The 27,495-nt window shown below is 39.3% G+C and overlaps 1 protein-coding gene across 4 annotated transcripts in view; it reads left to right on the top strand.

Moving 5' to 3' along the window:
• The window catches only part of CERT1 (ceramide transporter 1), a 77,077-nt gene that overhangs the window by 2,245 nt on the left and 47,337 nt on the right, over nt 1–27,495 (top strand). For all 4 annotated transcript variants that reach the window (XM_030470873.1, XM_030470872.1, XM_030470874.1 and 1 more), the window contains exons 2-3: nt 1,913–2,047; nt 25,635–25,751. In XM_030470873.1, the coding sequence (XP_030326733.1) occupies nt 1,913–2,047; nt 25,635–25,751 (252 nt within the window). The remainder of the gene's footprint in view (nt 1–1,912; nt 2,048–25,634; nt 25,752–27,495) is intronic.

Raw genomic sequence — 27,495 nt, 5'->3', positions numbered from 1 at the left:
TCTAAGGAAGTATCTATTTTTAATAACTTACTGTGTATAATTAAAATCCAAAGCCTGCAGTTCTGTGTGCTTAGTAGTGTTTCAGTTGATCTGCCCTTTGGTAAAGAGAGAAGCTTTGAAGGAAATAGAGTAATATGGTAAGAGAAGCTTATTAGAAGTGAGTCCTGCTGGTCTTTCTAAGTGTTTCAGAACTCTAGGCCTTTTCCTGTTGTATTTCCTGCTAACAATTTTAAGGTGGATGTGAAGAAAGAATTTTGATGTGGAATAGTCTTTCTTGAAGTACAGGAACCTAGCTGCTAGAAAAAGTGGGAAGTAGGTTTTTTTTTGTGTGTGTCAGAATCTTGTGCCTACTCAATACACTTTAAGGAGCCTATTAATTCGTGGCACATTTTGATTGCAACAGCAAGCACTGATTACAACAGCAAATGCAAGATTGAGTGCTATATTTGTCTCGCTTAACTTTGTCAAAGAAGGGAAGGTGCTTTCCTCCCTGTCTCTTGGTCTTTTGCCCAAGATAACTTTGAACTCTGCCTTTCGCATCTGGGAGCAGTTTGGAATGTGAGAGATGAGGAAGGAGGAAGACAGAAAATAATAAACTTCCAGGACTGCTTGTGCTACCAGTTCATGTACTGAGCACAGCTGAGTCTGTCTTTAGGAAATACCGAACTTAGCGATTTCATGTATTAAGAGATCAAAAAGGGCTTTGTCTTTGGAGAGCAAATCAGTGTCTCACCTATGCTTGAAAATTGTTAGGAATTTCTCATTTATAGAGTTTGTTTTACGTAGACCTCCTGTTGTTATTACTAGAGTTAACGTAGTTATGGGATATGTATTAACTAGTATATGCAATATAATGTGGACACAAGGCTGCTAGTCTTCTTTCTTTCCTCCATTTATATATTATTATATGTATTACGAAATGATGAATAATGGTTAGACTTAAATGCGAAAAAGAGCTTATTTCTCAGAGCTTTTGTTAAAAGAACATTTGTCATGATCAAAGAAATGCTTGTGTGCTAAAACTAATTTTTGTGCTTTTGTTTCTTTTTTTATCTAATTTATGTGTTTTGTGCTGTGATTGAAGATCAAGCACCAGTGTATAATCAGAGTTACAGAACAGTCCTGCTACTCTGTCAGTGTGGTATGATTCTAGAGAGTGCGATTGGGAAGATCTTGCAAATACAAGATCAATAACCAAAACTTTAAGTCTCTCCTTACTATATCTTTGTAGAGTGAATCCAGGACTTGTTACTGGAATAAATTTTATTCCATGTGTGAATGTGGAGTCCTTAGAAAAATCTGAATAGCAGAAGGATGATTGGAATGTCTGCTGATAAGCCATCATTGTCTTACTGAGAAAGTGGTTAGGATTTAAAACCTAAAGCACTGTCTGTGGGGAATATCTAATTGATAAAGAACTCATTATTCCAGTCACTCCAATAGTTATATACTATATGTGGGATAATGGCATGTTTGTATTTATATGAAAAGAACTAAATACCTAAGTAAAATATTTTTTGTAGAAAACAACTTTTAAATAAAATAAATTAATAAAATTATTTCACTTAAGCTTGGCTTTTGGTCTAACTCCAGATTTTAAATCAAGTGGCTAAACTCCTCTTTTCCTCAATTTGTGTTATCAGTATGTTTATTTTGTTTATTTTAAATGGCCTTGGCAATGCAGTTGCAGTCAAAACATCTGTTATCTTCTTATTCACTTGAAAGAACTTGCTTTTAGTACCGTTAGGAGTTCGTAAGCTCTGAAAAGAATAAGGTTCTCAATTGGGAAGAAATTGTAAAAATAAGTTGCTTTTTCATTCTCCTAGTGCTGGAAAGCCTGAGAAACATCAGCCACATTGGTTTTTATTGTTATTTTTCTGTTAGCTAATCTTTGGAATTTTTTTTTTTGCAGTGGACCAACTACATTCACGGATGGCAGGATCGATGGGTAGTTCTGAAAAGTAGCACACTCAGTTATTACAAGTCTGAAGATGAAACGGAGTATGGCTGTAGAGGTTCTATCTGTCTGAGCAAAGCTGTCATTACAGTAAGTGCTGTTTCATTATTGCCATCTTTTCATGTTTTGAGGTGTTACACATTTGTAGGCTAATGTCTGGTTAAAGCAAATGTGGGTATGGCAAATTCTATTAGGTCAGCTGTAACAAAAGTTAGTGGTATCAGTGGAACACCGTAGAGCACGGCAAGGAGTTCCCAATAAGAAAATACACTGTTCTCATCTGTGGCTTTGGTAAGTACCTTTTGATCTCTTACATTAGAGGTTTCTGTGAGTAGGGATACAGTTTGCCTCTGAAGGCTGCAGAGTTTTTCCAGGTTTCAGCCTAAGACCCTGCACCAACTTCCCAGAAGATGTACCATCTGTCACAGTCTTCGCACTTTTCACTAGAGAGAGGGGGGAGTAGTTCTTTGACCGTGCTTTCCGAACACGACTCTGTAGAACATTTCCAAAAGAAAATTATCTACTCCTTGCTTCTTCCTCTGAACAAGTTAATGTGTTGCTGTTTTTGTATAATGCTAAAAGGTCCAGTATTGCACTGGTAAGAGTAAAAAGCCTACATGTAGATGAAATCTCTTGAAGATGAATTGGCCTTGAGAGATAAAGAAAAAAAAATATCTCCTTTTTGTGGCTATCAGAATTATGTATTAATTATGACTAATGTTTGCCAAAAAGCATGCTGTAGCTTTTCTGTGTTACTAAACAGCCAGTCCAGCTTTGTGAATTAGGGAAAAATAGCTGGACTTCTGTGTAACACACAAGTTCCTAGAACAGTACTGTTAAATCTTACTGTTTATGTTCTTATTCCACTGGATGTGCCTTCCCCTCCTTCCCCCTCAAACTGAGTTAAGGATGACAAATGAGAAGTTTTCTTTCTTACTAGTATTCAGCTTACAAGTAGAATTTTATTAAATACATCTTGGTTCGGAAGAAAAAGGAGGACTGGACTAATAACATCAGCTGTATGCATTTTGGAAAAAAAAAAAACCCTTGTGAAGGAAAAGCAGATTTTTAATTTAGATGTCTGACAGGTATTGCAGTCATCTAAAAATTAAAACAGATCACCTTATTTTAAAACTTTTTAAAACTGGTTAAACTTTTAAAACTTGCTCATAATTTGACTTACTTGGGAATATATGATACACAACAGCGTCTAGGAATTTTGACTTAAATGTACTTTTGGCAGTCTGAAGTACTATCAGCCTCTGATCAGGACTTCCAAAAAGGTCTCAAGTTCACCAGCAAGATGCTTAACATGCTGGCCAGGTAGAGGCAGGAAAGTGGTGACAAGGAGGCAGGCCAAGAGATATTTGGAAGAATGCTGCAGAGCACATCTCAGCAGCCTGAACTGCAGTTGTGGTAGTGGAGTGAGAGATTATAGTGATGGTGCTATTGCTGCTGGAATGTTTTGGTACATTGCACTTTGTGAAGGGAAGCTGGCAAGCTTGTATTCTGACTAGGAAGCGTGTAACACTGGAACTTCTTACAGATAGCTGCTTGGTTTTTCTATCTAGCACTTGTTACATCTAGTAACTTGGAGATGAATTGTTGCATTTATTTTTTTTTTTCAGTTCTTGAGTACACTGAGAAAGAAGCAACAGAGTTGGAGAATATAAAGTGGGCACAGTTCTAAAAGCTAATCTGATATTTTAGTTCCATTTTCATTCAGACACATGCTTTGTCAGTGGTATTTGCCAGTTTAATTGCTTGATTGAAGTTTGAGATGACATCTCTGAAACCTAGTAAATTCCTGTTAATTATTTATTGCTGCAGTTAAAGTAATTGTTGTGTAAGTATTGGGGGTTCAGGAATGCTGTTGGATTATTTCATTTGTCTGGGATATAGAAATTTACTTCTGAAACTGCATGTGGTTATTCTGTCTATTTTTCAGAAGTTATTCTTCCAGACCATAGTTTTAGTGTGAATGTTTCTAGTTTGATAGTTGTTTGGTAACAAATTAAACATTTCTGTTACATCTATATTTTCAACAGAAAATTAATTGTGCTCAAAGATAAATGTTTTAATATATTCTTCCTGAGGTACGTAGTTAATCTTTACTTTCATGTCCTTGTAACGCCTTTACTATCATGTATTTAAATGCATAGAACACCAATAGTATAGATTAGAAAAAAAAAAAAAAGTTGAGATTATAAATGTGAAGACTGTTTTCTGTTAGTGGAACTTTGTCTTGCTTTGGTAGAGAGGGGAAGTCAGATTTCTTGCTGGCTTATTGTTCAGTAGCACTGGTTTGATGTAGTTGGGATCTTAATATTGAATATTTTTTAACAGTCTTTCACTATACTGTAAGTTTAGTTCTCCTTGATCTTGCTGATCCAGACTCAGGCATAGGAACTACCTTTCTCATAACCTGGTGTATTTCAGTAAGTTTTGCTTCAGTACAAAGCAGGACATGGATGATATGAGATGGAGTTGATTACTGTAATGTTTCCTTGTAGGAAAGGGTGATTGGATTTTCACGAAGCTTTCTTTTAGTCACTCAGGTTAGGTGTGCACATTTAGTTTCAACAGGGAATGTGATGATTTTCTGTATATAATTAATGCTACTAGTGGTATAGGATGTTCATGTTTTGTTGATGTATAAATTCGGAAAGCTGCTTTCACTGAGTCTTACCGTACTTCCAGCAATGAAGATCAGCCTGGTGATAAGTCATAGTATTGAGATGTGAATGTTGTATTCAGAAAACCACAGTTGCTTCTGCTCTTGTTTTATAAGCCCTACCAAATTTGGTAGAGATTGATAAACAGATAATTCTACAGGGATATTTTGTAAGACATTCATCTCCCCTTTATTTAATGAGAGGAAAACTAGTTAAACTAGCTTGTTAAAATAGCTTCCTCAAGTATTTCAAGTATAGGATTATAATGCCATCCATCCAAAACAGGTAGGTTCCTGTGATAGTAGTTTTTAATTGAATGAAAAAGGTGGGGTTTGGTTGGACTAATTGCTGTATTAATCACTGGGACTGTAAAGAACTGAATTTTCTGGAATAGAGGACTAAAGTATGAATATTGTATAATCACTGGATTATGTCAAGTAGTGAACTGTCAAGAACTGGCCATGCAAATTTAATTATGGGGGCGGACGATGAAAGCCCATACATGATGCTGAGTTGCTTTTAGCCAGATAAGGCAGAACACCTCAAAGTTGTTTAATTGATTAAGAGCAGTGTGGAGGCTTGAACTCAAGTTAAAAGTTCTGCAGTCTGCTAGGTGGTCAAGGAATGAGAAGGAATTTTGGGTATTATAAACAGTTCATATATGTGCAAATTCAAACTTATTAATCTACCCTGGACTTCGTAAATTACTGCTGTAGTTGGTTGTCAGTACCAGGTGGTGTTTATTAAAGATAACCATTACTGTAAAGCTTTTTAGTTCTTTCATTCCAAAAGTCAAAATTTCAATGGTGACTTCTGTGTGTGTAATTAGGAGTTGATGCTGGTAACAGTCCTGTAGTGGTGGATTCATGGGATTCAGCTTTGGATTTGAAAGGTCTAGAGTCTGTCATTAAAACAACAAACAGAAATGCTCCATAGAGCTGGGAGTCCAACTTCCAGGCAAACCAGCTTTCAGCTTGTACTGTCTTTGCCTTGATTGCTGTGTTTGTTCCGATAGCGTTGCTTTTGTACAGAGTGACTTGCACCAACTCATGCAGTCACAGTGTGACTTCAGCTGGAAGGGAAATCTTGAGGGCATCTGCTGTGCCTCCCCTCCCCCCATGCCCAGGCATTCTCACGGAAAGGCCAGCACTAATTTAATCCTGGTGGTAGTTTGTATTAATAGATTTTCAGTCCTGTTTACAAATTCTTAACTACAATGTGTTCATCTCATGAGCTCTAGGGTTTTTCCAGAGAGGATTTAGCTGGTCAGGGTAGCTTTTCTGCATGGATCCATATGGAAGATCTCGAAAAATGCTTAGAGAAGTCACATGCTTGATAAATTGTAAGAATGCTTTACATTAGCCATGTGTAAACTTCATAATTTTTGGCACTAGAGGTGATTACCTATACAAGGAAGAGTACCAAAGGCTTATGTTCCAACTTCGCCTTCAGCGTTTCTTCAGATAGGATTTATGCTTGCCATGTTGTATTATTCCAGTGCGTGATCTTCATCGTCCTTTATATATTACTGATGTAGCAAAACTTACTGATTTCTAACTTGGTAGCTTAAACAAGATGCAGTAATGGTGATGCAATGATTTTCCTTTATTTTAGTTATACTGTGATCATGCATACGCATGTCAAAATCTTAATGGAGACATGTTATTGGTTATTATTGTGCTATTTGATTGTTTTTTTAAGAACACTTTGGTTTTATTGTGTTGCAAAGAGGCATTTAGACAGTTCTGTGGAAATGTCTGGACCAGAGTTGAGCAATAAATTCAGTTTGCATAATGGAGATATTTTCAGTAAACTAGTTGGGGGTTGGTGTGGGTGGGTTTTTTTGGGGGGGTGGTGTGGTATTTTTTTTTTTTTTTTTTTTGTTGGGTTGTTTGGTGGTGTGGGTTTTTGTTGGTTTTTTTTCTTTTTTTTTTTTTTTTTAAGAAACAGTGATTAGAAAGCACTGTTGCTTGATAAAGGCAATAATGATGTTTTATATTAATGCAAGAGTTGCAAGCTGTTCCCCTTCAGAATGGGCTTCTGAAAGGATGGAGTTCTTGAGTTTCGATTATGAATTCCTGGAACTCAGGACAGGCAAGAAGATAGAAAACTGAAGTCTGCCTGAGAGAGGGCTTAGGGAATTGTCTTAGCTTTTCTTTCCTAAATAACAATAAATTGCTATTGTGAAGAACTTATTAAATATTCATTTTATAAATTAGGGCTGATATAAACATGTGTTAGTTCCAGTTTATGAAAAGAATAAGAACATTATAAGTGAGAGAGCTAAACTGGCAGTTTCCAATTTTAAGGTTCTCATTTCCTTACATATAGTCTGAAGAAAGAGATGGTTCTTTCAAGTAATCATCCACTAATGATAAAAGACTTAGCTTACTTTTTAAAGATATGGTTAGTTGAGCAGCTGCCCTTTCTCACTTTGGCAGTATTTCTGGTTTATTTATAGTATGACACTGGCTACCAGTAATAATTGGGTAGTGGTGAGAGGAAGTACGGATTGACATTTTTAAAAATAGATTGACAAGTTAACAGAGGATGCTTCATGTATTTGTCAATTTAAACAGAGAAGCTTCCTGTGAGAACTTTTTTCCACAAAGACTTGAAACTCTACAAATATGTAAGTTTTAGAATATAGATGTGTATTTTCAACTGAAGGAGATACCAGTGCTAAACAAATATTCTTAGTAGTACTCTTTAAAACACTTTTAGCATGAAGAATCATATATTGCAAAATAGACTTTCAAAAATTTACCTTGATATTAACAGGTTGTTGGTGTGTTTCTTTTAGTTTTAATACAATGTGAAATGTAACAGTGTTTCAGAAGTAGTCAGAGTGGTATAGTCCTCCACTTGGAGGACTAATGTGGATAAACTTTGGATTCCTCCACCCCCCCCCCCCCCCCCCCGCTACTGCTCTGAACTTTGATCGTGCTGACAGACATTGGTATGATAAAAGAATGATGTAATTGCAGCTTTCATCTACTGATAGGTTTGATTCACTGTGTTGCTAGTTAGGTTGAATGGAAACTGATAGCTTTTAGTAGGTGAAAGCTTTTATTAAAAAAGCTAAGCTATAAATCTGTGCCCTGGGCAGAAATAACTGTAGCAGCAAATTTGTAGTAATTGCTAATTGCATGGAAAAATATTGTTTTCAACTGTCTGAGACTGGAAAACAACCTGGTGTTTAGTATGAAGTGATGAGCACTTAATTAAATAATTAATTTTCTGTAATTTGATAAAGTGCTTCCTCAGCCTTAATTGCTACTAAAAAGATGACCTGAGTAAACTAAGGCATAGAATACAAGCCCTAACTAGATAGAGGGTTATTTAGGACACATGGCAATTAGTACTTTTAGGCTTTGGTGTGTGCCTTAAATAATTAAGTAGCTAAATCCAGACTGGTGGAAAATCTCAGCTAAATGGGAGGGAAATCTGAATGGATTCTAGACAGGGGCAAGTGTGGTTAGGAATGCTTACTCATATGTGAAAGGCCTGAGGTGATAGTATTCTGGAGAGGAAAATGCCAAGGAGCAACAGGAGAGTAAAGGGAGAGAGAGGGAGTTTGTGCCTAGGAGATCATGACACTGAGCCAGTGCTGGTGTAGCAAGGAAGAAGTTGCTTGGAACACAGGATTCTCCTGGATGATTATTTTTAGCATTTGCAAACTGTGTACAATATATATATGTCTTTGAATTATCTGAATCAGCAATGATGGGTTGATGTTCAAAATTAAAATGTTAGAACGTTGTCTTGTATTATCAAAGTGCTATAGAGCACCAATATCCTTGGCAAGCAAAACAAAATTGATAGCATAGAGAAACGGAAGATTTCTTCCTTATGTATTGAGGAAATTAAGTCAGAAATGGAAGAACATGCATCTAGATCAGCTCAGGTGAGACTGTTCTTCGTATTCTGATGAAGAATTTTCTAATGATTAAAATGTGAAAAAGAAATCAGTAATGCATGTAAAACGAATATTTTAGGATTATTTAATACTGCTGAGTAATTCAGCTTTAGTACTTGAATATAATAATTTGTTACCACACACTTAAAATTAGGGCTATAATCCAACAGTACTTCTGTCAACTTTTTAATATCAACTAGAGTATCATTCTCTACTTGACTTTTTTTTTTTAAGATAATTGATTAAGTTATTAGTGTTCATGACTTGACATCCACTTCAGGATCATAGTTCCTGCCCATGGTTTGTATTGGAGCATTTTCATGCTGTGAAGCATTTCTCATGAATGCTATACCAAGCTTTAAATAATTGCTGTGTTTACATTTGGTGTTAAAGCTATGATTTTATACCTCAGCAAATTTTTGTGGGATTTATAATCCTCATTTTTGCTCAATCTGAATTTCTGTGTGTCTTCATAAGATTGACTTAAGGCTGATTTATTGTTCAGAGATACAGTTGATTCATCTGTTACCCCCCTCCAGGGTTGTAGTATTGCTCAACAGTCTTGGTAGGCAACCTGCTGTTGATAATCTGATCTGTCTTCTGATAGCTGTTAATGACATTTTTAACATCTCTGTTGAGGATTTGTACAGTACCAGACCTCACTTTCTGGTACGCATTCCTAGAATGCTAAGTAAAAAGGTCAGAATAATCTTTTTATCTACTAATATGCAGCTGCACCAGGCCATCTTCTGTTTTACTGTCTCCTAAAGTTGCCAATTTACTGGTTTTTCACTTCTGTTCATACACTCAGAATAGTTCTTCACAGATGACTACTTGAGTGTTTCTGCTTCTCCCAGTTCATGTTTTTGCCACCTCCTTTAGGCATATAGTTCAGTTGCTGCTTTTGCCATGTTCTTCATGAATTCTAATCAATGTGGATTGGATCAAATATTCTGGCTGAATTCGGCCACTGCTTAGTCTGGAGAGTCTTTCCACTTAATTGAAGTCCACCATTCCTCAGTTAAGAGGACCAATTGGAACAGAATTTGCTGCCCCATGTCTGCAGGCACTTAACTCAGATTGTATTGTGACTAGTGTCTAATATATTCTTAAAGCTTTTTAAGCTGATCTCTTTCTTAAGCACTCTCTTTAAGGTCTTTCACAACTAAATAAGTGTGCATATGTAGATAGATATATGTACACAAATATAATTAGAGATAGCTGTGATGGGAGAGTTTAGACTGACAAATCAAGTCAGTTTTAAACTTTAGGATGAAACCTTTTAGACTGGCATTCATTAGTAACATGCCTGTGCTTGTAATTAGTTCTTACACATTGTTAATTATCACTGTACATTAATTCTTACACACTAACCATCATCGTTGTGTGTTCAAAGCAGTCACTCATATCTGATTTATATCCTGAATTAGCTGTAAGTATGCAGTACCATGTAGCCAGTACTGTATAGAGAGCCTCATATATTTGTTTTTGGTGGTCCTAGATGCTGAGGTCAAGGTTGCCTGAAGAGCTCTTCAGTAAGGGGTGGAGGGAGGTGGATGACAGGACAGGGACATAATTCAAGTAAGCATCATCTTCTGCCAACCTGCTCCCCCCTCAATTTATGTGGTTTTTTTTTTTTGGTTTTTTTTTTTTTTTTTTAATAGCCATCTTTTACAAAATGATTGAGTCCTGGCCCTGGGCTACATGTGGTGCGATGCTGGGGAGGTGTTAGTTTCCCAGGCTGCAACACCTTGCCTGGGAAACAGTTTCTCAGCTGTTTGGGTTTTCTTTTTTGTGTAGCTGCCTCTGCTTAGAGAAAAACCAGCCTTCCCAGCTCTGGAGGTTGCATTTTTCACTGACCGGTGATTAATTGACCATTAATGAGTTGTTTATGGCTATTTGGCCTCTGTGTCCATATTTTCAAAGCCTTTGTTATCTCAATTCCTATGTTATAACAAGAGGTGCATGGTACGAAGGTCTGTTTCACAGAGCCAGTTTTCGTAACAAGTTGATAATGAGCCCTAACAGATCAGGACTGTGACTGTGTATAGTTAGTTTAAGGCCTGTTGCTAGTAATGTTAATACTGCATTTATAGAAATGCTTATACAGTTGTACTGTATTAAGTTGCTTATGTTGGGATTCATTCCAAGCTAATCTTAAGTCTTAGTGTGCTGCTTTCACAGGTAAAGCAGGCCTCTGCTTCAGCTGCAGCTCCAGTGCTTTCATAGGGTGTGAACTTCGCATTCCCATCACCATGAGTCTAAGACCAGGATGCTCTATTCTCTCTACCAGCTCAACATTGTGCTACAAAGCATGGCATTTCTCTTGGGGTAGAATATCTGCTCTGTGTGTTGCCTCATGGTTTTCTTGTGAAATCCATATTGTCCTGTTGCTGCTGGTGCATGTACAACTTTTGAGTCTTCCATGGCATACAGCAGTACATGGTATGAGAGATAACAAAGCTAATCAATACATAAATGGTGATTTTTAGGGGTGCAGCAGTGTGTATGTGATTCCTGGTCCTATGTTTGACTGTCCTATAAAAATTTTAAAAGAGCGACACACAGGGTTTCTGCATTCTCTAAAGTTAATACAAAGTTGCCTTGCTTCCTGCCTAATAACTTTTAGCTGCTTGCTATGTATGATGGATGCCTAATGAGTTCAACCAGGTGATTTCAAATCAATTCTCAGGTGATGTTTTTCCGGGTGGTATATTTTTTGTTTGGTTGGTTTTTTTGTTTTTGTTCCCATAGTGATGGATGATGTTGGTGGATAATACAAATATTTTGCTCCTAGTGGAGCCCTGAGAAGCTTCATATGCATTTTTCTTCAGGGGACTCGTTCTCTGGTTTGGTTCCCATCAAAGCAACAACATGTACGCTTCCATTTCCAATATCTCATGTCCCGGAGTTATTAACTAATAGTTAGCTCTAAAGTGAAGGTATGATTTAAATAAATTTTAGGATTCTTCAGAATGTGTTCAACATGACAGGCCCTTTAGTTGTATCCTGATTTCTCACGGTGCATATCAAAATCTGTTAATACCCCATCAGTAATGCACTTACATAGGGTATTATCCACAGTCACTTGCGTATACTTGGGGCACGTGCTGTTCCCCAACTTTTTAAGTCTTGCCCTCATTTATTCCAATTCCTTGACCAAGGTTTAGCTGATACTTCAAGTGCACATTTGTTATACTCTAGATCTTGCTATTACAATTCATTTGTTTTCAGTAGGCAGTTGAGAATAGCATGTGTTAAGAAATGTGTATACCTGTAAACTGATACAGCATGACTCAATACTACATAGTAATTCCACATTATTAGCAGGGAAATAACTGGAAAAAATATTAACAAACAAATTGAGTACTATAAGACTCTCCTGGATAGTTGATTCCCTGGAAAAATCTGAAAATTTATAGTCACTCCTGCATCTGAACCTCTCTGCAGGGTGTGCAGAAAATCCAATGGACTAGGTTTGCTCTTCAGAACTGTAGGCTTCAAATTTTAAATGTGATTTCACTGCTCAAGTAACACATACAATATATGCATTAAAAGGTGATTTTCCAATGAGAGAGTTTCTTTGCAATGGATTAAACCAAGCTAATTTTAAAGTTTGCATAGCATGCTAACAAGCTAGTATTAAATTTTACTTAGCATGCTTCTGCTTTCATGGGTGCAGTGGCCTCTACTGTGGGTAGGTTTGGGAAAGTTAAGATTATTATTTAAAAGAAAAAGCAGTGTTGAAAGGCATTTTGAAAAGGAAATATCCAAAGACCTGAAGTAAAATATTTTAGTAGTAGCAGAGAATGTAGAAGAATTTAATAGTCTTTGATATTTTAAAACTTGTTTTCTTGAGATTTTTCTACATGTGTAAATGTGCCATTATGAGAAAGCTTTCTGTATGTAGTAATGAGCGAAAGATTAGATGTCCCATGTTTTGCCACGTAAAAGGATCATCACTATTTCAGTAGGCCTAAAGCTTTCTTTTTTACATGCTTATTTGAAATAAGGTTTTCCTATATCCTGGGTTCTTACTGCTTAAGAATAGCAGCAAGGAAAGATAAGACATCCTAGTCCAATGCTTCTATTAGGTTTTGCCTAGATTTTGGAAATCAGAAAGGGAACCCAGGGTGTTGGCAGACCCTAATTTCCCAGGTTTGTGGATCTACTTGAATTTTTTTGGGAACTAGGGGGTAAGTGGTGTATCAAAAAATAAAGTGAATTAGAACTTGCAATGTCTCTTGGGTTTTCAGAACATTCTTGAATAAAATGTGTTATAAACATGAAGTACAATGCTTTCTCTAAGTTGCTCCACCCTGAGAGTTAGATCTGGGATAGTTAATGATGTTAAAAAAAAAAACCAAACCAACAAAAAACAAACAAACAAAAAACCCCAAAAAACCCAACAAAACAAACAAACAAAAAAAACCAAAAAACAAAACAAAAACAAAACAAAAAACAAAACCCCGAACTTGCAAAATTAAAGCAGTGTCTTTGTTTAGTAACTTTAATGTTTATACTTCTAAAGCCAAGTGTATTAAAAAATAACTCTTATAGACAAAAGGCTCTTGATGGACTTCTATGGTTGCACTGGGTGTACATGGCAAGGGTGGGGTGTGACAGGAGGCCAGGTCGTTCTGCCCTGGATGGGTTGGTTCCAGTTGGCTCCAGCAGACCCGGTGCAAGGCACTACAGGTGGTGGCACTGCCAGGTAAACATAGTTAAAGGGCAAAAATGCTGCTCAGCAGTGTGTGAGAAAGAGAAGAGTGGGGGGGAGAGTGAGAGAAACAGTCCTGTGAGCACCGAGGTTGAGAGCAGGAGGAGAGGGAAGGAGGTGCCTCAGGCAGTGAGCAGAGATAGCCCCCACAGCCTGTGAATACAGCACTGTGCAGCAGACATTTCCATGCAGCCTGTGGAGAGGACCAGACCAGATGTCCATGCTGTGGCCTCTGGAGGACCCTATCAGTCCTGAAGAAGGCTGCAGGCTGAGGAGAGGCCATGCTATAGCAGGTTTATCCTGAAGGACTGCAGTCATAGAGAAGTTCCATGCTGGAGCAGGGGAGGAATGTGAGGAAAAAGCAGCAGAGTTAAAGCATTGCAAACTGGCTGCAGCCCTCATTCCCCATCTCCCTGTGTATGTTTTCAGTTTTGTCTTTGTTTCTCAGCATTCAACTTTAATTAGCAATGAATTAAATCCATTTTCACCAAGTTGAGTCTGTTTTGCCCATGATGGCTGTACATAAGTGATTTCCCTGTCTTTATCTTTACCCATGAACTTTTCATCTTATGTTCTCCTCCTGTACAGCTGAGATCAAGGAGTGAGAGAGCAGCTGGGTGCGGATCTGGCAGCCAGTTAGGGTCAAACCACCATGGTAATCTAGAGAGTCATTATAGATGTAGCTTGTGATTAATGTGTTATGTGTGAAAGAACAAGAAGGGACAAGGATTGTTCTTAAGAAGAAGGAAGCTTTTGCTGTATGTACTCAAAGCACACAGTTTTGTTACCCGTATGGCAAATAATATAGGTAGTTTGTCCTTGTACACAAATTCCTGTGACATTACCTGGACATTTATAATGTGTATGATATATCAGGGTTTTAGTCACCTGTCGTCCCATTCGGGTAGTCTGTATATAAGTTGTGCAATTGCCTCTGGCACGTAGAGCACCAATGACAGATCCGCACAAGACTGCAAACACTAACCATTGGATGTTCATTTCTCCACCTCTTTGTGGCTATTGGGTTGCAGCCAACAGCTGGGTCCTTTAGATCTTCTCGGTAGTAGAGATGAACCCTCGAGGCTAGTTAAATTAACAGGTTTTTAGCAGTAATTTTTGGACTTAAGAACTTAGATCCGACGAAGTAGATGCCGCAGAATCTGGTGGGGCCGGGGCTTCCCCTTATCTATATATACTTCCCTATGAGTTCGGCAGCAATAATATCTACGCCACTGACTCTTGGACAACAGAGTATTGTATCCACATCTCATACACCACAAGTCTAGAGTAGATTGTAAATAAATTTCCTGTTGCCCTCTTGGTCCTAAAATATACTTGTTACAGTTATTGCATTTGGCGATTACATATAACCCACAGTTGCAGTAGAGACATGACCGGTATCTTGCCGCAGCAGCTGCTGGTAGATTTGGGTCTTCAAGGCTTTCAGTTGGTGCTCCTCCCATAGACTATATGATCCTGTAAAATATTAAGTCTGTTGTCGGATTAATTTAAATCTTGGATATGTCCCTTGAATATTCCACCCCTCGGGTTTCTCAGGGGGAGGGACTAATTTAACCCGGGTGTGATGTGCCCACCCATACTGAGTTTGAACTGCCAATTCTGTGGTCAGTAGGACCTGATATGGTCCTTCCCATTTAGACATTAGTGGTTTGTCTTTCCAAGTGTTTACGAGGACCCAGTCTCCTACTTTAACATTATGTACCTTCATTTCTAGTTTTACCATTTGAGGCAATATCCCCTTTTTTACGTAATTCTTCTAACCTTTGGGTGATTTCAGAAACATATCGCCCGATATACTTATCACCTATTTCCTATGTGGCTGCCAATTCTTTCTGATAATGTGAGTAAGGTATTCTGAATAATAATTCAAATGGGGAAACCTCTACGTCTTTTTTGGGTCCTGTTCTAATTCGGAACCGCGCTGAAGGTAAACATTTTGTCCAAGGTAACCCGGTCTCATACTTGAGCTTGATAATATTATTCTTCAAAGTCTGATTCATCCGTTCCACCTGTCCAGAACTCTGCAGGTGCCATGGTGCATGGAGTTGCCAGTCTATCTGTAAACTTTCACACAAGACTTATAGAATCTTAAATGTAAAGTGTGTCTCTCTGTCTGAATCAATAGATAAGGGTACCCCAAATCTTGGAATAATCTGTTCCAAGAGGACTTTAATGACGTTTCCTGCAGTAGCTTGAGGGACTGGGAAAGCTTCCACCGAATGAGTCAAGTGGTCCACTATTACCAGTAGGTGTTTCCACCTTTGATTTGTAGGGAATTAGGTATAATCACCCTGAATCCTTTGGAAAAGTAACCATGCTAAATCCCTTCCCCCTCTAGGGGTTTGTCTGTTTATTTTATTATTAGTCTTCAGGCATACCATACACTGGCTTGTAATTTGTTTTGCTATGGTATATATACTCATGCAACTATAATTTCTTAAAAAGGTATCTACCAATGCTTGAGTTCCCCAGTGTGTACTCTCATGTAATTTCTGGAGAATTTATCTTGTAAGCACCCTGGGCAGCATTTGGTGCCTATCAGGAAGCACCCATTTACCTCCTAATTGCTCCTTACCTCCTACTTTTTGTAGTTCCTCTTGTTCCACTGCAGTAAATTTCGAAACAGGGATTTTATATTGTGTTATTGGAACTAATAAATGAACTTTGATATTTCCTTCTTCATATTGTAAGGCAGCAGTTTGAGCGGCATTATCAGCAGCCTCATTTCCCTGTACGACCATGTCTCTTCCTCTCTGATGACTTCTTACGTGGACAATAGCTATTTCCTCTGGTTCTGGTAGTGATTCCAAAAAGGCATTTAACAAGGTTTCATGTGCTATTGTCTTCCCTTGGGAAGTCACCATTCATCTTTCCTGCCAAATTTTCCCAAAAATATGTGCCACTCCCCAGACATATTTAGAATCCGTATGTATTGTTCCAGTTCTTTTCCGTGTAATTTTTAGAGTTGCCATGACCACATGTAATTCACACACTTGTGCTGACCAGTCCCCAGGAGGGGCTCCAGATTCTAACACCTGTAAATTTATTCCATTAACCACTGCATAACCACTCTTTCTCTTTCCTTCCACTACTCTAGATGAGCCATCTGTCAATAGGTGGAGGCCTTCCGGTATGGGAGTATCTCTTAAATCTTCTCTGATCTTGGTTTGGTAACCTACCAGATCCATACCGTTATGCTCGGGGGGTCCTCAGCTGCCTCAGAATTGCAATATAAAAATCGGGAAGGATCTACACAGGTAGTTACGGTTAAGGCTAAATCATCCTTTTCATAGAATCATAGAATCATAGAATAGTAAGGGTTGGAAAGGACCTTAAGATCATCTAGTTCCAACCCCCCTGCCATGGGCAGGGACACCTTGCCCTAAATCATCCTTTTCCATCAGGATTGCTTCATATTCATCCATCTCCCTGATCTCTGAGTTAAAATAGTTCTCACAGTGTGGGGTGTGTGTACCCATAACTTTGCTCCAAATGTTAATTTTCTTGCCTCTTCTACTAATAAGGTGGTAGCTGCTACTGCCTGGATACATGTTGGCCAACACCTAATAACAGCATCCATTAGTTTTGAAAGAAAGGCTACCGGTCTCCTATTTCCTCCATATTCCTGTGCAACTACTCCCTTAGCCAATCCACCTGAGACATTTACAAAAAGGTCAAAGTCTCTACTGAGATCTGGCTCCTTCTCAGCCTATGACCCCAGGAGGTGGAGCCCCTGACCCCCCTATTCTAATTCCTATTGCACCTTGAAAATTTTTTGATCTTGCTGCCTCTTTAGACATTCTCTTTTGAAATGTCCTTCTTTCCCGCAATAATAGCATCGCTGTCCTGATCCTTTAGGCACATTCCTTACCCATCAGGGATTCGGTTGGTGAATTCCTTTCTGACCTTCCAATTCCTAGGTTCCACTCCCTGCGTTTGTCCTGGTGTTTTTGTATGCTTGACTGCCTCCTGAACGGCAGACATCATAATCTTCGCTTTCTGTTTCTGCCATTCCTTTTCCCTTCATACATAAACCTTCTGGGCTTCTCTCAACAATTCATTTAATCTCTTCTCATTCCAGTCTTCTATCTTTTCTAATTTTCTCCTAATATCCTCTCATGAGTGTGTCACAAAAGTTGCTTTCAGCAACTGTTGTTCTGCTGCTGACTCCGGATTGATTCCGGAGTATTGTTGTATATTCTTTCGCAAACGTTCTAACCATTCTGACGGGGATTCCTCTTTCTTTTGTTTCTCATTGAAGGCTTTAGTTGTATTTATTCCTTTGGGCACCGCTTCCCGTATACCTTTAATTATACATCCCTGACTATCAATCATATTTTGTCATCCCTCATTTGTATTTTAGTCCCATTGAGGTCTGGCTGCAGGCATTTTTTGTTCTCCCGTCATTCCATTTACTCCCTGAGTGTGCTCTTGATCCCATACTCGAACACCAGCTACCCTTATCATCTGTCTCTCCTCAGTGCTAAACAGGGTCGTCATGATTGATTGTAATTCATCCCAGGTATAAATATTTGGTCCTAGAAGCTGTTCTACTTGTTCAGCTAATTGCAGAGGGTCATCCAATAACTTGGGCATTTCTTTCTTAAACTGCCTAACTTCACTACTGATTACGGGTACATTTACAAATCCTACCCCTCCCTGAGGTCCACCCATTGGAACTTCCCGTACAGGGAACTGGTGAACCTCCTCCTGAAAGGAGGGTGGTTGTCGCCGGTTCCGACGGTGGGTCTGAGGGGTATTGTGAGGGCTTCTTGGTGGTGCAGTGGCCTCTTCCCTCTGATGACCAGGATATGGGGGTGGAGGGGGAGGCGGGGGAGGTAGATTATCTGGGGGATCCCACTGGGATCCCTTAGGTTCATCATCTTCATCCTTTTCCTTTTCTCTTAGCTTATAAACTTTAAACAACCCCCCCTGTTCCCACCCAACACTGGAGATACCTGCTTTCTTCTTGACTAAAGGGTTCTTTACTATTTACCCAAATATTCAAGGCTTGACATATCCAGTCCTCATAAGACCCGAACCGGGGCCAGTATAGGCTGTCAGGCCGAATAGGTTCCTTCGTCCACTCAGACATACGATATTGTATCATTCAAGTTTTATCTAGCTCTTTAGTTCTAGTACTTGATTCCCAATTATGCAACATAGCCCCCAAAGGGCTGTCCGGGGGTATGTTGGTAGGCATTTTTCCTTTCTTATCCCGGGATGACTTGCTATTTGTCGTCCCCATCCCGGAGAGGTTTCTTTCACCCTTTTCTTTCACTTCGTCCAGTCACTGGCCAAGCCCCTCGCGGGGTGTTGGAACCACAGTTAAAAGGACTCCGCACTCACTTCTTGCCTCTGGCACGTCTCATGCACACATCAACATCCTCCTCTCCTTCCTGATCACCCGGCAGTACTTACGGACAGCTCTTTTCCTGCGGGGTCCTGTGCACAGGTTTTAATGGTCACCACAGATTTACATACCGGCTCCGGTTTCCTTCCCGTCTCTGGTTCACCCATCTTATCCTGGGTCGTAGGCAGCACGAGACTGATCCAGGGAAGTCAAATACCTGTGCACCAAACTCGGTGGGGCATGCCTTCAGAGCCTTTGATTCCCCTCAACTGGGACTGCGAGCCCTTCGGATCCCGGACGAGCCCCCAGTCGTGAGAAACGACGCTCACAAACTAGAATTTTCAGACGGATAATCTGTGAAGCAGAGAGCATTTCTTAGCAGCATGCTGAGTGCATCATCCACAAAGGGATGAGCCCACTAAATGTCACACAATTACAGTTTATATACACTTGCATTGTGATTGTGCCCGCCTTTTCTCTGCCTTCTCCAAGAAGCGATTTACATTTCCAAGAACTCCAACCCCACCCACCAAGTGTTTCTTGAGGGGTCTCTGGTGGTCGTTGTGGAGACAGATCCTGAGTCTTCCTCACAGTGAACTTATGAACTTGATACTTAGCACATGTGCACAAGCCTCTCAATTATATAACATATATGATTCCGTTGCAAAAAAAAATAAGCAGATGTCTCTGTTCCAACCTCAAGGTCCCTTGGCTGGGGCCCACATCCTGGACACCAAGCCTTATGTACTTTCCGAGAAACACCTATGGCTAACTCATACTCATAGCAAAACCATCTTCCTCACAGGGGCCACTGGGTTTCATGTTTTAGCTTAAAGCTGCTACTAGAGTTTTTGCTAATGATGGAAAGCTAACTAACTGATCATTAGAGGAAATCGGATCTTTGAGCTTTTTTCCTCAAGAGAATTTTGTAAAACCTAAGTAAGTAAACCAAAATGCATCGCTTTACGAAATGTCTTTTCTAAAGCAACAATTTCTCATAGTTTTGCAGTAGCTTTGTTATAGGGAATAATGCAAATAGTACTGAATGCCTGCCTTCATTGTAAATTTACTCTTCTATGAATATATTTCTTACATGATCCTATGGCTTTGATAACTTGGTCCACAAAAAGCAAATAATGTGGTGTTCTAGCAGGATGAATGAGAATTAGCATTAGAGATTTTATGGAATCTGGCTTAAATATGACTGGAATTTAGAAATTCAAGAATTGTATTCAGCACCTGAACAGGTTTTCACATTTAGCCATGGGCAAAAGCAATGTGCAGCTGTACTAAATTTTTCTTAATCTTGTATGAAAAAAAAACCCTTTTTGGCATCACAGAAAACAACAAAAAAGTGCTCTGTCATAGCTTCAGGGGTCAGTAGCTTTGTAGTGCTGAATTAGGTAAGTAGGAATGCTTGTCTTAGTTAATATATGTTATTACAGTGCGTAACTGTGCAGTTATTTTCATAGCAGTAAATAGTATTGTTTTGTTAACAACCGTGAACCATGGAGCTAGGCTCGATAACAGCCTCTGTCACATTTTTCTAGTGACATTCATGTCTGAGAGCTAAAGAATGGTAGTTCTCATTTTCTGTTGGCCTCTATTGTTTGTCTTGTGTGCTAGTGCCCTGCTCAGCATTTTCTTAGTACAAAAAACCTTCAAAATTTTAAAGTAAATTCGCCACAGGTAAGTTTTAGTTCTGCAATGGGAATAGCAGCACAAACACACTTTAATGGTTGTAATGTGCAGACTTGAGTTTGATGTACTATGAACCACCCTGGCTTTCGTCTATAGGGTAAAAAAGAAATGCCATTTAAAGAAGTGAGATAGCGACCAAAAGTTTCTTCATTCAAGGGTTTGTTTTTTGGTTTTGTTTTTTTTGGTGGTGTTTGGGTTTTTTTGTTGGTTTTTCTTTTGTTGGTTTTTTTTTTCCACAGAGTACTCTTGAAGGTTATAAAGTAGATAAAACCACTTAATGTGCCCTGTGTGATTTGCCTCAAGCACTTGAAACCAGTTTTTTTCAAGCAGATACTGCTCTGAGGCTTGTTTCATGAATACCTCAGGCTTGAGGGCTGTATAGCAAGAAGGGTTTTTTTGCAGGGCAGTCAGGTATGACTCATGAGAGCTGAACTGGCTACAGACTTTCTCAGTAACTGTAGCCAAGTAAATGTTTCTTCATGTAAACTGTTCTTGCTTGTTTAGAGTTTAAGAGCTAGTATTAGTTGGTTTTACACAGAAAGATTTGGGGCTCTTGAATACTTGCAATTGCCTTTATTTCAGCAGGATTCTCTGCAGGTGCCTTGGAAGAAAGAAAAGGGTGTTTGGGGATACTGGAGGCCTATTTCTTGCAGCATATTCTTGCATGGAATTATGATTTAGCTGTTTGGGTTTGGGGTTTTTTAAAAATGCTGGCTCTAGAAGGAGCTTTTTGTGCACACGCAGGCTGCCTCTTCTGCAGGTTTTTGAAGTCTGCCCAACTCACCTTTAAAAAATGCTATAAGGTTTTTCAGGTGCTCCTATTCACAGTGTCAGGTCAGTCTGGGGTTTGTTCACCAGTGCCTTCTCAATCTATGTATGTAAGCTGCTTGAGACTGCTGTGAGTTGGGGGTGTAAGGAAAAAGCAGCTGAAGTTCTCCAACGTGCTTAGGGTCATGAAGGTAGATAGTGAACTCCTACTTGCTTCCTGCTTACCTGCATGATTAAAACATTCCTCTTTCTTGTGTTACCTTGCTTGTGAAAGGGCAGTGGGACATATCCTGGCCTCAGCAGAGGTCTTTAGCTTATTATAGATTAAAATGTCTGTTTATCCTCCAGTGTCTTAGGCAGCTGGCTAAGAACTGTACCATTTCATAATCGCTTCTGAGCGCAAGGAGAAAAGCAAACACTAGGCTAGAAAAGGTGAACCTCAGAAAAAGGAGACCTAAATGAAATATGTCTAGACGTGCAGGGAGAAAGTGAAGGGAAGAGAAATGGAAAAACTTCCAGCTAGTGTAAGGAGAAGCTCAAACTTGTCTGAGGAGGATGTTTGAAGCATAAAAGACAGACCTGAGAAGTGGTGAAATAACATTTTGTGGTCTTTGCTAGTTGCAGCTACCGCGAACAATAAAAGTGTTTATGGCAGGAGGAGAAACAAGGAAGTTTGCCTGTAGCTCAGTGGGGAGGAGAACGTTAACAGATGATACCAAAGAGTTACATATTGAAGCTTGCCAAGTTATCAGTGAAGATGAAATATGAACTCATTCCTGGTTGAGAAAAGGGTTAATCAACAACAGCTCAATTTGTCCTGTGTTAAGGCAAGAATGGGTCACATGTCATTCAGGTGTTTTATTTACTCTTGGTAAAATATGTATTAGAGAACTTGCCTTTCATGTTCAGTTAATTCAGGGTTCTTATGGTGGAGCCTGTCTTTAAAAAAAACCAGCAAACCCCAACAAACAAAACCAACAAAAAAACCCCATACAGAGGAAAAAGGGGTGTTGGGGGGAAGGGGAATGGATCTAATTTCAGTTGTCAAAAATAAGGAAAATAGGCATTTAATAAGTACTATAAGTGCTAAATAGGTAGCATGCATCTGTCGAGCAATTCAGGTATCACCTGCCTAACTTCCTTTTGAAGCAGTATTTAGACTTGTTAGTGGATATTTCTTACCTTTAAGCAACTTGTCTAACTGGACCATCTGATCACCTGGCTTTTTTTGTAACATGGAACTGCACGGTAAACTGACTATAACCCTAGACCTGACTTTCAGGTGGCCTGGTCTCTTAACTATAGGTAATGCAGAAGTATGCATGTAGTGAATACCCCAGTGCTTAAAGGTTTTAGCTAGACCTCAAGGAAAACATTTTCCTCCCCTGTGTTAACAATAAGGTGTAGATTTTCAAGGAATTAAAAAGAGTTGCTATGCGGAGAAAGGGAGTACATAAACCTGCCTTTGAAAAGGGCAGTGAGGTGATGGTCTTAAATCACATTAGAAGATGTTCAGATTAGAGGTGGGGGAGAGGGGAAGCAAGGATGGTTGTGCACTGGAGTAAGTTATGTGTGGAAGTGTGGAATCAGTAGTACTGCAGGCTTTCAAGAGGAATTTTGGCAAGTCTTTCTTGTAGCATGCAACTGCTCCCAGAGGGCTTCAGAGAGTGAGACTGAGCAGAACAACGCTGTCATGGCAGGAAAAACTTTGATAGCTGACTCTTTTACACTTGCTTTTTGGGTGATTTTTTTTTTTTTTGGGAGTACCTTCCATTGTTGTAGATGCAGGTACCCTACCACATGGCTAAAGAAGGGCCTGGCATGTGGGTGACTGGGAACAGGCCAGATAAGCGTGACTCATTGATACAGCAGGTTTGCTACCCTAAAGCAGATAAGCATTTCTCTCATATATAGTGATAGTAATGTAGCAAATGCAGTTTGAAGAAAATGGGCCTGGACTAGAAAACTTCATGCCGTATATTGGGTTAGCATGGCAAGGTTTTGGCAGTAGGGGTGCCTACTGCTGTGACTTCTGTGAGAAGCTATCAGCTTTGATAGTAGTGCCTCTGTGATGATCGATTTAAGAAAGGGTAAAACCTGCTGTGCACCAGCAGCTGGAGAGAGGAGTGAGAATATGTGAAAGCAACAATTCTGCAGACACCAAGGCCAGTGCAGAAGGAGGGCGGGAGGTGCTCCAGGTATGCGAGCAGAGATTCCCCTGCAGCCCACAGTGCAGACCATGGTGAGGCAGGCTGTGCCCATGCAGCCCACACAGGTCCATGGTGGAGCAGATCTCCACCTGCTGCCCATGGAAGACCCCACACCAGAGCATGGGGATGCCTGAAGGAGGCCGTGACCTGTGGGAAGCCCGCACTGGAGCAGGCTTCTGGCAGGACCTGTGGCCCTGTGGAGAGAGGAGCCCGCACTGGAGCAGGTTTGCTGCAGGACTGGTGACACCCCAGGGGTCCCACGCTGGAGCAGTCTGTTCCTGAAGGGCTGCACCCCATGGAAGGGACCTACGCTGGAGCAGTTCATGAGGAACTGCAGCCCATGGGAAGGACTCATGTTGGAGAAGTTCGTGGAGGACTGTCTCCCATGGGAGGAACCCCATGCTGGAGCAGGGGAGGAGCGTGAGGAGGAAGGAGTGACAGAGATGGAGTAACCCCCATTCCTGGCCCCCTGTGCTACTGGGGAGGAGGAGTTAGAGAAAATCAAGAGTGAAGTTGAGCCTGAGAAGAGGGAGGGATAGGGAAAGGTACCTTTAGTTTTGGTCTTATTATTCTACTCTGAATTGATTGGTAATAAATAAATTTTCCCAAGTCAAGTCAGGTTTGTCCATGACAGTAATTGGTGAGTGGTCTTTCCCTGTCCTTATTTTGACACATGAGCCTTTCAACATGTTTTCTCTTCCCTGTCCAGTTGAAGAGGGGAGTGGTAGAGCAGCGGTGGTGGGAACGTGGTGTCCAGCCAGGGTCAACCCACCACATGTCCCTCCTTTTACATCCCTGTGTTCTGTGGTTCAGTGAAGGCAAAGCACTGTATAGAACCATTTTGAAAGTTGTTTGATTTGAATTAAGTTGAGGTGGTCAGGTATCAAGTAATCAGTTGCTGCTGCTGTTTGATTGTCAGTTTTGTCAGTTGCTGGTTTGTGTGGACTTTTTTTTTTTCCCCCCTATGGGAAGTTTAGATTTCTTTAAATTGAACTTAGGTTCAGATGCCTGATGAAATATGTGAAGCTTTAAAAAAGTGAAACTTCATGTACTACTTTTAAACTCTTCCTAGCTTGTTTTTTTTATTTGGTAGTTTGGCTTCTGTTGTGCTTTTCTTCCTCCTTTGTATATTTAAACAAGAAAGATTGTGTGTTATGTGTAAGTAGCATAACTTCCAGATCCTTTGAAAATAATTCTCACTGGCGCTGGGCTGTGCATGACAACAAATGAGACTTGCTTCTAGGTTTTCTTTTGTGGAGTATTTAATGAGTGATCCACAGTGCTTTAGTTGTCTGCAAAGATGAATGTATTTGCAGAGTGGTTCTTATATTGTAAAGGATATTACTAACATGTGCAGACTCATCTTTAGCATCTGGAATCCATGTTTGTGGTCCTTCAGATTGTGTTATTTGCCTTAACCTTAGAGCCTGTTAGCTTCCTACAGTTGTTTGCATGTGTAACTTTTTTCTTTGTATTAAAATTCAAAAAGGTTTTCAGCTATATACGTGTTATGTTTCCTTAAGAATAGTTTTCAAGGGCAGGGGTGGGGTGGGGAATGTTGTGCTCAATTGGATGTTTTCTAAAGAGTAGCTTTGAACGGACAGTGTCAGGGCACAGGGCAGATTAGATCGTTATTTCGTTTCCCTGTACTTTCCTTCCAGCTTCCTTGTAATGCTAATAAAAGCATTTTAGTATTTAAGGCATGTGAACTGAAAGTTACATGCATTTGAGTGGTGACATTAGAGAGGGTTGAGTGCTGCTCCTAATTGTCTTAGATGGTGAAAATAGTTGAGGCAGAAGATGCCATGACTTCCTTTAGTTCTTGCTCTTAGTTGTCATTTTGCTGTAGTCTACTTTTATGGTTCTATCTTGGTGCTGTTTGCTATGATGTATGTATTCCATCTAAAAATCAATAGTGATAACAATAACCTTAGTATTTCTCCTGCTTTGAAATAAAAAAATGTATATAGAAGTTGTATTTTGCTGGCTGTGTCCAGTAGTTATTTTGCTAAAGGATTTGTTTCAAGGTATGCAGTTTTTATCAGTGTTTGTGTGGAACTTCTTTGTGACAATTTTATTTAATAAGAATTTATTAAACAGTCTTTTCTATTTCAGAAGACTAGCATTTTTTATTATAAATGTTCAAAATTATGTTCATTATTTTGAGACAGCTACGTAAAATGGAATTTAGAATCAAGGATGAATGCAAGACTATAAACCAGTTTTTTTACATTTTAGTGTGTTAAAATGTCAAAATATTCTGTGAGGTTTTGCTAATTTTAGCTACTCTTACATTCTTTTCTGTCACAGCCCCATGACTTTGATGAATGCAGATTTGATATTAGCGTAAATGATAGTGTTTGGTACCTCCGAGCTCAGGACCCAGACCACAGACAACAGTGGGTAGATGCAATAGAGCAACACAAGGTATGTTTGTTTTTTCTAATTTCCTTTCTCCCTCCTTATATCTGATGGTGCTTGTGGAGAGTTTTAAGCTTCCCTGTACAGTCATTAAAGTACTTAAGGTATTTATGACAGGTAAAAGCTGTGAGATTGAAGCTGTGTGTTAAATATGTTTCAAAGGAATTGATTTACTTGTTCTTTGTAGATAAGAGTCAGAGAACAGGGAGCTAACAACTGTGAGCCTTTTCTTGAACTCTCTAGCTTGAAAAAGAAAAAGCCTACATTACGTTTGAGTCACTACTTAATGGTTTTTGTCCATTATTTCTCACTGATTATTGAATTGTTTCTTATCTATCCTCGATGTTAAACTTGTTAGTCTTGGAGTCAGTTGTCCTAGGTTATTGTTCTGGTTTTAGGCTCCTCTCTTTCATCATTGGGCTGCTTTTACTGTATCTGGCTTTCATCTCCTTGTCTTTTAAGACCCTACTATTCATCAGCATTTTGGTTCAGCTTTCCTGGTCTATTCCTTATGTCTTCCAGTGAATAACTTAGTTATTTTCATTTTACCTAAAGAGCTTAACGGTCAGGTATTTTTAAAGTACGTAGCATATGAAATATCCTTTGTTTTTCAGGTACAAGATAGGCACTGTGCCGAGGTGTTGAGTTTGACTACAATACCTAGCAATTTCTGCATCTGAGTTACACAGGTGTTACTGGAATACAAATTAAAATAGATATCTAAGTAGGTATTTTTACCTCCAGCTTCTTGAAGTGTTGCTTGCATAAGTACTATATATAATTAGGAAGTTTTACCTTTTACTGGACAATCCTTACAATAAGTAGTACATGCTCTTAAAGTCCAGACTTTTCGTAATGGTTCTGTACAAAAAAAAAATTAAAAAATTAATCTCAATTACAATATTAGTCCATTTATAGCTTGTCATTTTGCCTTCACTGCTACAGAGGTAACATTAAGACATATCAAATTAAGTTGCAAAACCAGAATTCTTGTCTGTAGTCTGGTGAAAAAATACAAAGCTAACCACAGAGTATTTTTTAGCCAAAAATACTGCACTTTGTTACTATTGCAATACCTCGGAGAAATGTCTCGAGAACATACTGAACAAGCTGCTGGATTACACATCCATGGAGCTGTCATTTCAAGAACTGTTTTGCAGGCATGGGAGTCTTCAAATATGAGATTGTGGGACCATGAAACTCGATAAGCCTGGGCTAAAATTCACACTAGGTTTCATGAATGATTTAGCTGGTGAAATGCAGAATTTAACCTGAAGTCTGGGTAAACTGAAATGCATGCTATCATGCAGGAGTAAATGAGGAAAACCCCAAATTCTGCTTTAAAATCTGCTCTGCACAACCTAAAAGAGAAGTATTTTTCGTGTTGTTCTTTCCCCTCTTCTAAGGCAGCCCATAACTGTATGAGTTCTGAGCTGACAATTTTACGTAATCACCTATTTATAATGTGGAAGTATTGAGTCGCAGTAGTTTAGAGTTTGCCATTGTATGTATAAATTTGGAATTGTTTTTCTGTGTCACTTCCAAAAAAAAAAAAAAATAATAAAATTTCAACACTGAATTTTCTTCTTCATTAGTGCTCAGCCCCTGTCATAAGGTACCTGTTTGCCTTACTTTTTCTGTCTGGTATTACTGGTAAAGTTAGTCATCTTATTCAGACTCTTTCTCAGATAGTTAATGAGTGTTGAGGAGCACTGTTTGTAGCATTCCAAAAGTAACTTCCCTTTGTGAG

The sequence above is a fragment of the Strigops habroptila genome, chromosome Z (genome assembly GCF_004027225.2).
Source record: "Strigops habroptila isolate Jane chromosome Z, bStrHab1.2.pri, whole genome shotgun sequence".
In the NCBI taxonomy this organism is placed as follows: domain Eukaryota; kingdom Metazoa; phylum Chordata; class Aves; order Psittaciformes; family Psittacidae; genus Strigops; species Strigops habroptila.
Note: the sequence above shows the minus strand (reverse complement) of the source record. Positions and strands in the feature narration are given on the sequence as shown.